Source organism: Syngnathus leptorhynchus, chromosome 1, assembly GCF_054491065.1.
Source record: "Syngnathus leptorhynchus isolate UIUO chromosome 1, UIUO_Slep, whole genome shotgun sequence".
NCBI classification, from domain to species: domain Eukaryota; kingdom Metazoa; phylum Chordata; class Actinopteri; order Syngnathiformes; family Syngnathidae; genus Syngnathus; species Syngnathus leptorhynchus.
Window position 1 is genome coordinate 412,079 of NC_141195.1, and position 12,264 is coordinate 424,342.

Below are 12,264 nucleotides of genomic sequence, written 5' to 3' on the forward strand. Positions count from 1 at the left end.
CCACTGAGCTGTATGTATGTATGTATGTATGTATGTATGTATGTATGTATGTATGTATGTATGTATGTATGTATGTATGTATGTATATATATATGTATATATATATGTATATATATATGTGTATATATGTATATATATATGTGTATATATGTATATATATATATGTGTATGTATATATATATATATATATATATATATATATATATATATATATATATATATATATATATATATATATATATATATATAAAACACTGAACCGAGAGGTCAGGAAAGCCAAGGTGTTACGGGGAGAGCCTGGAGAGACACCTCTCTGCCAATCCTGATCCCTCAACAGTGTGGAAAGGTCTGCAGAGCATCACGGGCTTCAAGAAACCAACCCCCTATCCTGTGGTGAACCCAAGGCTTGAAAACCAGCTAAACAGGTTTTACTGCAGGTTTGAACGATCCACCCACACAACAGGACCTCCTGTAGCATAATCAACATACACACCTCCCCCCACAATTGATCTGTCCACAGCTCCATCATCGTTACTGTTAGGGTTTACAAACTATCTTGATCGTATGATTATGTTGGGATGTAGACTAGAATGATGAACTTTGTTTGAACCTTTTACCTTTCCTTGACCCTGAAAAGTTTAACCATTCAGTTGTTGAAACTTTCCAAATGGTGTGGAAACACCCTTGTTTAGATAGTCATCTAAAATGCTCCACTAGGTTTTATTTCCACGACCTCGTAAAACAATAAACTGGGACCCTCTGCACTGATTGACCAGTTGCTGAGGTGACCACCAAACATGCCAGATGTCACCCCCACCTTGGCCACTCTCACCCCCACCCTTCTTCTTTCAATAAATACTCTCTTGCATGAATCCAACGGCAGATTTTGTTCGAGCATTGCTGTACCTACAGTAACGAACAAACTCTCCACCTGCAAGTGTTCAAAGGGCATACTGTCTCCCGTGTGGTTCTTGCAAAATAAGTTAGAGTCAGAACATCTCCAACAGTTATCACCTACTCTCTCTCTTACAGAAGCCATGCCCGCACTCCAGATCCATGAGGAGGAGGTTTGTCAGATGTTCCGGAGACAAAAGTTCAGGAGGGCACCGGGCCCAGACGGCGTGTGCCCTTCCTGCTTGAAAGTCTGTGCTGAGCAACTGGCACCCACCTTTGCACGGATCTTCAACCGTTCCCCGGAGCTGTGTGAAGTGCCCTAGTGTTTCAAGAGCTTCACGGTCGTACCGGTGGCCAAGAAGCCCGCCATCACAGGTCTGAATGACTATAGACCTGTCGCCCTGACATCTGTGGTCATGAAATCTTTCGAGAGGTTAGTGTTGAATCACCTGAACGACATCACGGGCCCCCTGCACGACCCCCTGCAGTTTGCATACCGGGCAAACAGGTTGGTGGATGAAGCGGTCAACATGGAACTGCATTACATCCTGCACCACCTGGACACCCCAGGAACGTACACCAGGATCCTGTTTGTGGACTTCAGCTCGGCGTTCAACACCATCACTCCTGACATCCTCCAACAGAAGCTAATCCATCTTGTGGTGCCTGCCTCCACCTGTCAGTGGATCACCAGCTTCCTGACCAACAGGAGGCAGCGTGTCAGGCTGGGGACCATCACTTCCGACACCCAGACCACCAATACTGGCGCCCGCTCAGGGGTGCATCCTCTCCCAATTGCTCTTCTCTCTCTACACTAACGATTGCTCCTCAGGCGACTCTTCTGTGAAGCTCCTGAAGTATGCAGACGACACCACTCTCATCGGACTGATGGTGATGAGACTGCGTACAGAGAGGAGGTGGAGCGGCTGGTCCACTGGTGCGGCTAAAACCACCTGGAGCTGAACCCGCTCAAGACCGTGGAGAGGACAGTGGACTTCAGACGAGACCCTTCACCACTTTCACCCCTCACTAGCCGCAGTAATACTATTCTCTCCAAATGAAATGGACTAGCCACATAGACTCCGTCTGGAAGAAGGCCCAGCAGAGGCTGTACTTTCTGAGACAGCTCAGGAAGTTCAACCTGCTACAGGAGCTGCTGAAGACCTTCTACACTGCCACCATCCAGTCTATCCTGTGCACCTCCATCACTGTCTGGTTTGGACCAGCCACCAAACAGGACAAGCACAGACTGCAACGGACAATCAGGACTGCAGAAAAGATAATAGGAATCAACCTCCCATCTATCCAGTACTTGTTCCTGTCCAGGACCAGGAAACGTGCAATGAATATTGCTACAGACCCTTCTCACCCAGGTTGCAGTCTGTTCGAACTACTCCCCTCCGTACGGCGCTACAGAGTACTGTGCGCCAAAACAAGCAGACACAGAGACAGCTTCTTCCCCCAGGCTGTCGCTGTGATGAACTCAGACCACTCTTAGAGTCTCAGAGACATTGCTGTGCAATAGCATCTTGCTCTCGAAGCTTTATTTTGAATTGTCTATATTATGTGTACAATGTGTCCACTCTGCATCCATTGCAGCCTGGTCATCCTGGAAGAGGGATCCTCCCATCTTGTGGTCTCTTCTCAAGGTTTCTCATTTTCCCTAGTAGGAGTTTTGAGTTTTTCCTTGCCCTCCTGGGAGTTTAAGATCAGGGGATGTTTGAGAATATTTTTTCAATTTTCGCACCTGTCTTGAGTGTTGTTAGTCACCTAAATGTTGAACAGAGGCTGAGATGTACCAAAGTCAAATTCTTTGTTTGGCATGCTCAAACATGGCCAATAAAAATTCTTGAATATATGTATACACTGCTCCAAAAAATTAAAGGAACACTTTGAAAACACCTCAGATTTCAATGGTGAAAAAGAATTGTTGGATATCTATACTGATATGGACAGTTTTTAATGTCTCAGGAACTAAAGGATGCTATATCTTTTGATGGAAATCAAAGTTTTCAGCCGACAGAGGGATCAGTATGTAGACACCCCAAAAATCAGAGTGAAAAAATGATGTGGCAGGCTGGTCCATTTTGCCTAAATTCAATTTCTGCAAGTCAAAATTCTTTTCAAAATCTTGTGTGGCCCCCACGTGCTTGTATGCATGCTTGACAATGTCGCGGCATGCTCCTAATGAGACGACGGATGGTGTCTTGTGGGATGTCCTCCCAGATCTATCTAAGGGCATCAGAGAGTTCCTGTAAAGTCTGAGGAGCATCCTGGCGGCGTCTGATGGACCGAAACATTTTGTCCCAGAGGTGTTCTATCGGGTTTAGATCAGGTGATTGTAAGGGCCATTCAATTGTGTCAATTCCTTCATCCTCCAGATACCGCCACATGAGGCCGAGCAATGTCGTGGATCAGGAGGAACCCAGGACCTACTGCAACAGCTCGAACAGATCAAACTTTAGTCCGTTCCGATCATTTTATAACCCGTCGTTTTAGAAACCTGATTGTTTACACTTTGCTGAGGCTCTTGGGAGTTTGCGGGTGGCTGTTGCTATAGTGATAGCTGTTATACGCACGAGGCTATTTCATGTCAAAATAGGCTGCTCTGTTAATGTTTCGAGTACATTTATGGATCGATATGGAAGGGAAACATAGGTAAGCAGTACCAAGGTGTTAGATCAAACTTTAGTCCATTCCGATCATTTAATAAGTTGTCGTTTGAGAAACGTGATTGTTTACACTTTGCTGAGGCTCATGGGAGTTTGTGGGTGGATGTTGCTATAGCTATAGCTGCTATACGCACGAGGCTATTTCATGTCAAAATAGGCTGCTCTGTTAATGTTTTGAGTAAATTTACGGATCGATATGGAAGGGAAACATGGGTAAGCAGGACCAAGGTGTTATATCGAACTTTAATCAGTTCTGATCATTTTATAGGATCGTTTGAGTAACGCGATTGTTTACAGAGGGCTCATTGGTTATTGGCTAGTGGATGCATACCGCAACCCTAGTCAACCGCAGTTTGTTGCAGTATAGCTTTTATGCGCCTTGTAATCCGGTGCGCCTTATATATGGACAACGTTTTAAAATGGGCCGTTCATTGAAGGTGCGCCTTATAATCCAGTACGCCTTTTGGTCTGGAAAATACGGTAAATGCAAAAAAAAAAAAAAAAAATCACAAAGTTCGTAATTTTAGGTGTTTGTAAGTAGAGGTACCACTGTACATTAGGCAAATGATCTGTGAAAATAAAAAAGTAAAATAGCCACCTCTGAAAAAAAATCACGAAATAAAAATCCCTCCCTTGCCATCAAATAGGCATGCTGATTAGCAAACAAAAGCATAACAAAGAGAGACTGAACAAATCCTGAGACAGAAAAAACTAAGGCAAAGGGGATGTTTGAGAATACTCCCTGTGTGGGAGTATCTTCATTTTTGTACCGAGGCAAGTTTAGTTTCGCGTGTTTGTGAATTTGGTAATGTTGGAGTAATCTCGGGAAAACCTTGGCCTGCCAGACCAGGGGGCCTTATCTTTCACGGGTTTACTACTCTTCTTTGAACTAAGGGTTTCCTATTTAGTTCAAAAAAAGTCTTTTGATCCCCGTCAGCTTTATGGTTCCTTCCTGTCCTTCTGGTACTTTTGTGTTTGTTTTGTAAGAAGTCTTCAATGACAATGAGCAGGTCTTCTTTGTATAGGCAAGATGTTCTTTGTTTAGGGACTTCATTCATTTTAGTTAACTGGAGCTTTGATTCATAGATTGTAGATGATCGAAACTGGTTATATACAGTTTGAAGTAGTCACCTTAAAGTTATCCCATATTTACTCAATGTTCGTTTAAGGAACTGTATACCAGTTACCTTACATTTACTTAATATGTGTTGAAATGTTTAAGTAGGGCTAGATATTATTATTATTATGTGTTGTGTTAGTTTCCTAAGAAGATAAACTTAGCAAGGGTTTAGTTGCATTGTTCCACAGGTGAGCGGCATTCAACGTGCTTCAAGTTATCTGATCACAGTCGAGGAGGAGTCGGCCACCCATGGAGAGGACAACTGGTTGAGGGAAGAGAGCAGACTCTGCAGTCCCAATGCGGGGGTCGAGGGCCGACAAGTGCTAAGTCACACTACACTACATTCCTTAGCTAATCAGCGTTGCTACAACCACTATCTCCCCTCCCTTTAGTGTAGCAACGCCTCTGTAACCAGGGCAACCAAAACATTAAAAAGAAGAGCACGTGGAGGAGGAACTCAGGATTGGTGGAGATTGCAACTGAGCTTCCTTTCTCTATTGTTCTCCTCGCGAGTAAACTCATCCTGGTTGTCTTCTCCTCTTTGTTCTAGCATGTGATGTAGTCTGATGATATTTAGATCCAACAGGTAACCTGCCCTACACCTCAACAGGCATTCAGGAGTGTTCTATTGCATGTCTCTGGCACGCTGGTGACAAAAAGTACATCAGATTTTACGCTCCGCAAGCATGTATGGTGAAGGTTTTCATATTTCCTTCATAAATATGACGATTGTATCTTACAATCTCTCTGAATAATTATAGAAATCAGTCATTATGAATTGTCCATAATGGCAGATTCTGCTTGTGCACATTCAAGATTCAAGAAGAATTTATTCGCCATGTTTGAGCGTGCCAAACAAGGAATTTGCATTCGTTACATCACAGTCTCTGTTCAACATTTAGGTGACTAACAACACTCAGGACATGTGAAAATGACAAATGACAATAAAATGACAATATTCTCAGCCGTCCCCTGGTCTTAAACTTTCATTCATGAGGGGCGGACTTTGCTCAGAGACTGTGGTGATTAAGGAAGTGAGGCTATATTCAAATAGCAGTTGACAACATAATTGCGGTCAAAAGGAACTTTAGTGTGAAAATAGAAAACAAAAATCACTTCCAGTACATCTTTGAATTCTGCCATGTGCAGATGTTTGCGGATGACACTGCAATTGTTGGCTGTATTAGGGATGGAAGGAGGGAGGAGGAGGTGTACAGAAGCCTGGTCCGCCGCTTCGCTAGTTGGTGGGACTCCAACCACCTGCACCTAAACACCGCCAAGTCCAGGGAAATGGTGGTGGATTTCAGGAAGCCCAGACCTCGTCCTAGGCCAGTGACTATCAATGGAGACTGTGTGCAGACCTGTAAATATCTTGTAGCGTTGCTGGACGACAAACTCGACTGGTCTGTGTGGACACTTTGTGCAAGAAAGAACAATGTCGCAATGTGATTCTGCGGATGTTTTATCGTTCTGTTGTGGCGAGCGCCCTCTTCTTTGCGGTGGCGTGCTGAGGGTCAGCGTCAAGAAGAGGGATGCCTCCCGCCTGGACAAACTAGTGAGGAAGGCAGGTTCTGTTGTGGGCACGGAGCTACCCGATCTGGTGTTTGTAGCAGACCATCAGGTGTTGGCCAGGCTGCTGTCCATCACAGACAACCCCGCCCACCCACTGTACAGCACCGTCACTGGGCAGAGGAGTAGCTTCAGTGACAGGCTGTTGACACCGTCTTGCTCCATGGAAAGGCTGAGGGGTTAATTTCTTCCCCATGCCATGAGATTATTTTTAATTCGTCGCGGAGGTTAGGGACGCGTTTACAGTCATACTGTTTATTGTTTATTTATTTGATCTACTTAATTCGTAATTAATATTATTACTATCCTATGTGTTTAATCGAATCAGATCTATTCTTTTTCTTTCTATTGTTATCGTTTTTGTCATGGCCAATGTTTATATTGTCTATCTGTTTGTTTGTTTATTTATTTAACTGGTGCCTACTTTTGTTCAAGTAATGATTGCACACTTTCTGTAAACTTCATTTCACTCCTCAAATATCACTGTTTGTCTGCTATATGACTGAATTAACTGAATTGGCTATTCCGAATAATCAATGATTTAGAAAGGAAAATCATGAAAATGATCAGGGGTGCCCAAACTTTTGCATATGACTGTATCTTGGCAGGAATTCTTATCCAACTTCAAACTACCACCGTACGTTTTACATCCACACTTCTCAACACCACGGATTGCATCATGTAGGGTTCTTTCAATCAAAATATTATACAATCTCCTAGAGTAGGGAAATACTTACGCCATGGAGATGACCATAAAGTCCAGCCAGTTCCATGGGTCTCGAAGGAATGTAAAGCCATCTATACAGAATCCTCGTGCCGTGATTTTTACAAGAGACTCAAATGTATAAATTCCTGTGAATGTGTACCTGAAACACAAGGGTATTGGCATCAATAATCATCAAATAACAACAGTGTAGCTAAGATGCAACTTGTAAAGTATACAGTAGCACTACACTAGAGGCATAATTTGGAATATTACCATTTTAAGAGAGAATAATGAAAGCTGTACTTACTCTACTTGTTTTGACCACTCAGGAGGATCACTGAAGGTCATGAATATACAGTTGGTCAAAATAGTACACATAATGATCATGCTGAAAAGAGTGAGCAGTAGGTTAAGGGGTAAAAACAACAATTGAAGGAAGCATTTTCAAACATAAAACTTCAAACCTTATCATTGTGTTATTATTTATATTTTGTTGAGTCATTCAAAGGCTTATTCCCTAACTAATCCCAACACAAAAAACATTCAAAATCATATATTGATTAGCTGTCCTGATTAATGGATGGCCAATAAAACTTCAAGTCGTGATAATTGTTTCAAGTTTCATGTAGGATATGAAAATTCTCTCATCCAATTTTATCTTTACATGTATTACCAGTAGATTGATCATGAAATGTAAAACCTGTAGAAAGGTCTAGAGGCAGATCCTAAATTCTTGTCACTCCCCATCCCTAAGTCTCTTAATGTGTGCACATCAGTGAGGACCTCTCCTGGACCACCAACGCTGCGTTGCTGGCGAAGAAAGCTCAGCGCCGCCTGTACTTTCTGCGGAAACTCAGGCGAGCAAGTGATCCTCCCGCGGTCATGACCACATTCTACCGTGGCACCATTGAGAGCGTCCTCTCCAGTTGTATCGCTGTGTGGGGTGGTGGCTGCTCTGAGTACAACATGAAGGTCCTGCTGCGCATAGTGAACACTGCGAGTATAATCATCGGGGCTCCACTCCCCTCCCTGAAGGAAGTTTATGCCTCCCGTCTCACCCACAAAGTGGCCGCGATTGTGTGTGATGTGAGTCACCCCGCTCACTCTTTGTTTGTACTTCTGCCCTCTAGGAAGAGGTACAGATGCCTGCGCTCCCGCACCACCAGACTCAGAGACAGCTTCGTACTCCAAGCTGTCCGGATCCTGAATTCCCTCCCCCCTCCACCCTCTACTACATGACGTCCTGTTCTTTTCCGCTATGATCTGGCTGTCTGCTATTAGCGCGCTTGCTCCATTTTGCTGCTCTTATTTGTCTATTTATTTATTTATTTATTTATGTATTTATTTATTTATTGTTTATTTATTTGGGTTATTTGCTTATTACTTATTCGTTGCTCTTGTCTGTTCGTTTTTACTCTTTCTGCTATTTGATTGTGAGTGTACTGTCTAGTCACCGTGGGACGGTGGGAAACGTAATTTCGATCTCTTTGTGTGCCTTAACATATGAAGAAATTGACAATAAAGCAGTCTTTGACTTTGACTTGAAATTTTAAAAATCTGTAATAATGTCAAAAATGTGAGAAACAGACTTGGAAATTTAGGGACCTGTCATGTCAACTGATGCTAGTAATTGCAATGGATGTTAGTCTCTCACATGATTACTATAAACTCTGCAATACGGTAAAAACGCAGATCAACCTGAAGTCGGCAAAATGACTTGCATGTCCCTACTGGAAGATGACCCCTAAAGCTGTCCATTATTCAGTCCTCTTCACATGAGCGTCTTACTGTCTGTTCCTCAACATCCATTACCACATAGGACAAATCATCATAAATAAAACACACAATCAGGCAAGCCTTTGCATTTAAGACAGCACGTGAAAAGGATATGAATGTATCAAAATTTTAATAGCTATTTGCCTAACCGGATTGAAAGGACTTATGAAGTACAAGGCAGGTGTGGCACTGAAACGGAAGACTGTCTTCCCTCTATTTAGCACTATAAATGTCTGTGGAGAGAAGAACAGAGGGAGAAAAAAATATGTATGAGTAAACAGTACATTTAGTTTGAAGAGCAGGTACAAAAAGCTGTGTTTCCAAATCTTTTTTTATCCACCGTACACCTTTTCATCGGGAAAAATCTCGAGGGACACACAACACCAAAAAACTGTGTTACACCGGGTTCCATATTAAAATTTGTTGTTACGGCAAACAACGTTGACAAAAGTGCCACATAAACAGTCATATCTATCTATCTATCTATCTATCTATCTATCTATCTATCTATCTATCTATACACTGCTAAAAAAAATTAACACTGAAAACATCAGATTTCAATGGTGAGAAAAAAAAAAGTTGGATATCTATACTGATATGGACAGTTTACTGTCTCAGGAACAAAAGGATGCCACATGTTTTGATGGAAATAAAAGTTTTCAGCCTACATAGGGCTCAGTATATATACACCCCAAAAGTCAAAGTGAAAAAATGATGTGGCAGGCTCGTCCATTTTGCCAAAATTCAATTTCTGCTATTCAAAACTTTTTTCAATATCTTGTGTAGCCCCCACATGCTTGTAATGCATGCTTGATAACGTTGCGGCATGCTCCTAATGAGACGACGGATGGTGTCTTGTGGGATGTCCTCCCAGATCTGTCGAAGGGCATCAGTGAGCTCCTGCAAAGTCTAACGAGCAACCTGGCGGCGTCTGAAGGACCGAAACATTATGTCCCAAAGGTGTTCTATCGGGTTTAGATCAGGTGATCGTGAGGGCCATTCAATTGTGTCAATTCCTTCATCCTCCCGATACTGTCTGCATACTCTTGCCACATGAGGCCGGGAATGTCGTAGATCAGGAGGAACCCAGGACCTACTGCAACAGCGTAGGGTCTGACCATGGGTGCAAGGATTTCATCCCGATACCTAATGGCAGTCAGACTGCCGTTCTCTAGCCTGTAGAGGTCTGTTCGTCCCTCCATGGAAATGCCTCCCCAGACCATCACTGACCCACCACCGAACCGGTCATGCTGAATGATGTTGCAGGCAGCATAGCGCTCTCCTTGGCTTCTCCAGACCCTTTCACGTCAATCACAGGTCCTGTTTTGGGGACCATCTCGTTGTTGCCCCTCTAGTGTACCTGTTGTTAATTCCATCAACACCAATGCAGCTGAAAGTGATTAACAACCCCCTCTGCCACGTGCCTGACCTAAAACCTTATCATCCATCCATGCATCCATAAATCCATCCATCTTCTTCCGCTTATCTGGGGTCGGGTCGCGGGGGCAGCAGCTTTAGGAGGGACTCCCAGACTTCCCTCTGCCCAGCCACTTCATCGAGCTCATCCCGGGGGATCCCAAGGTGTTCCCAGGCCGGCTGAGAGACATAGTCTCTCCAGCGCGTCCTGGGTCGTCCCTGGGGTCTCCTACCGGTGGGACATGCCCGGAACACCTCCCCAGGGAGGCATCCAGGAGGCATCCTGATGAGATGCCCGAGCCACCTCATCTGGCCCCTCTCAATGTGGAGGAGCAGCGGGTCTACTTCGAGTCTCTCCCGGATGACCGAGCTTCTCACCCTATCTCTAAAGGAGAGCCCGAACACCCTGCGGAGCAAACTCATTACAGCCGCTTGTATCCTGGATCTCGTTCTCGAGCTCTCTCTTCACCACGACGGACCGGTAGAGTCCGCATTACTGCCGACGCTGCACCGATCCGCCTGTCGATCTTGCACAACATCCTGCCCTCACTCATTAAGAAGACCCCAAGATACTTGAACTCCTCCACTTGGGGCAGGATCTCCTCCCCGATCCGGAGAGGGCATTCCACCCTTTTCCGACGGAGGACCATGGACTCGGATTTGGAAGTGCTGACCCTCATCCCGACCGGTTCACACTCGGCTGCGAACCGCTCCAGTGTGAGCTGGAGATCATGGCCTGAAGACGCCAACAGCACCACGTCATCTGCAAAAAGGGGTGACGAGATGCTGAGGTCCCCAAACCGGACCCCCTCAACGCCTCAGGTGCGCCTAGAAATTCTGTCCATAAAAATTATGAACAGAATCGGTGACAAAGGGCAGCTTTGGCGGAGTCCACCCCTCACTGGGAACGAATCCGACTTACTGCCGGAAATGCGGACCAAACTCTGGCATCGGTGATACAGGGACCGAACCGCCCTTATCAGTTAGCTCGGCACCCCGTACTCCCGAAGCACCCTCCACAGAACCTCCTGAGGGACACGGTCGAACGCCTTCTCCAAGTCCACAAAACACATGTGGACTGGTTGGGCGAACTCCCATGCACCCTCGAGGATCCTGCCGAGGGTGTAGAGCTGGTCCACTGTTCCACGGCCAGGACGAAAGCTACACTGCTCCTGAATCCAAAGCTCGACCTCCCGATGGATTCTCCTCTCCAGCACCCCTGAATAGACCTTACTAGGGAGGCTGAGGGGTGTGACTCCCCTGTAATTGGAACACACCCTCCAGTCCCCCTTCTTAAAGAAGGGAACCACCACCCCAGTCTGCCAATCCAGAGGCACCGTCTCCGACGTCCACGCAATGCTGTAGAGGCGTGTCAGCCATGACAGCCCCACAACATCCAGAGCCTTTAAGAACTCCGGGCGGATCTCATCCACCCCTGGGGCCCTGCCACCGAGGGGTTTTTTAACTACCTCAGTGACTTCGAACCCCATAGATAGGAGAGTCTGCCTCAGAGCCTCCAGGACCTGCTTCCACAATGGAAAGCGTGCTGGTGGAATTGAGGAGGTCTTCGAAGTATTCTCCCCACTGACTCACGACGTCCCGAGTCGAGGTCAGCAGAACACTATCTCCACTGTAAACAGTGTTGACTGTGCACTGCTTCCCCTTCCTGAGACGCCGGATGGTGGACCAGAATTTCCTCGAAGCCGTCCGGAAGTCATTCTCCATGGCCTCGCCAAACTCCTCCCACGCCCGGGTTTTTGCCTCAGCAACCAGCGAAGCCGCGTTCCGCTTGGCCATCCGGTACCTGTCAGCTGCCTCCGGAATCCCGCAGGCCAAAACGGCCCTATAGGACTTCTTCTCCTTCTTCAGCTTGACGGCATCCCTTACCGCCGGTGTCCACCAGCGGGTTCGGGGATTGCCGCCACAACAGGCACCAACAACCTTACGGCCACAGCTCCGGTCGGCTGCCTCAACAATGGAGGCGCGGAACATGGTCCACTCGGACTCAATGTCCCCCGCCTCCCCCGGGACGTAGGAAAAGCCCTGCCAGAGGTGGGAGTTGAAGCTCTTCCTGACAGGAGATTCTGCCAGACGTTCCCAGCAGACCCTGC

The 12,264-nt window shown here is 45.7% G+C and overlaps 1 protein-coding gene across 3 annotated transcripts in view; it reads right to left on the reverse strand.

The window, feature by feature from the left end:
• Positions 1–12,264, reverse strand: part of LOC147061357 (sodium channel protein type 8 subunit alpha-like) — a 120,148-nt gene that overhangs the window by 83,424 nt on the left and 24,460 nt on the right. For all 3 annotated transcript variants that reach the window (XM_085922571.1, XM_085922577.1, XM_085922563.1), the window contains exons 3-5: positions 8,852–8,970; positions 7,269–7,358; positions 6,993–7,121 (exon numbers count right to left, since the gene is read on the reverse strand). In XM_085922571.1, the coding sequence (XP_085778697.1) occupies positions 6,993–7,121; positions 7,269–7,358; positions 8,852–8,970 (338 nt within the window). The remainder of the gene's footprint in view (positions 1–6,992; positions 7,122–7,268; positions 7,359–8,851; positions 8,971–12,264) is intronic.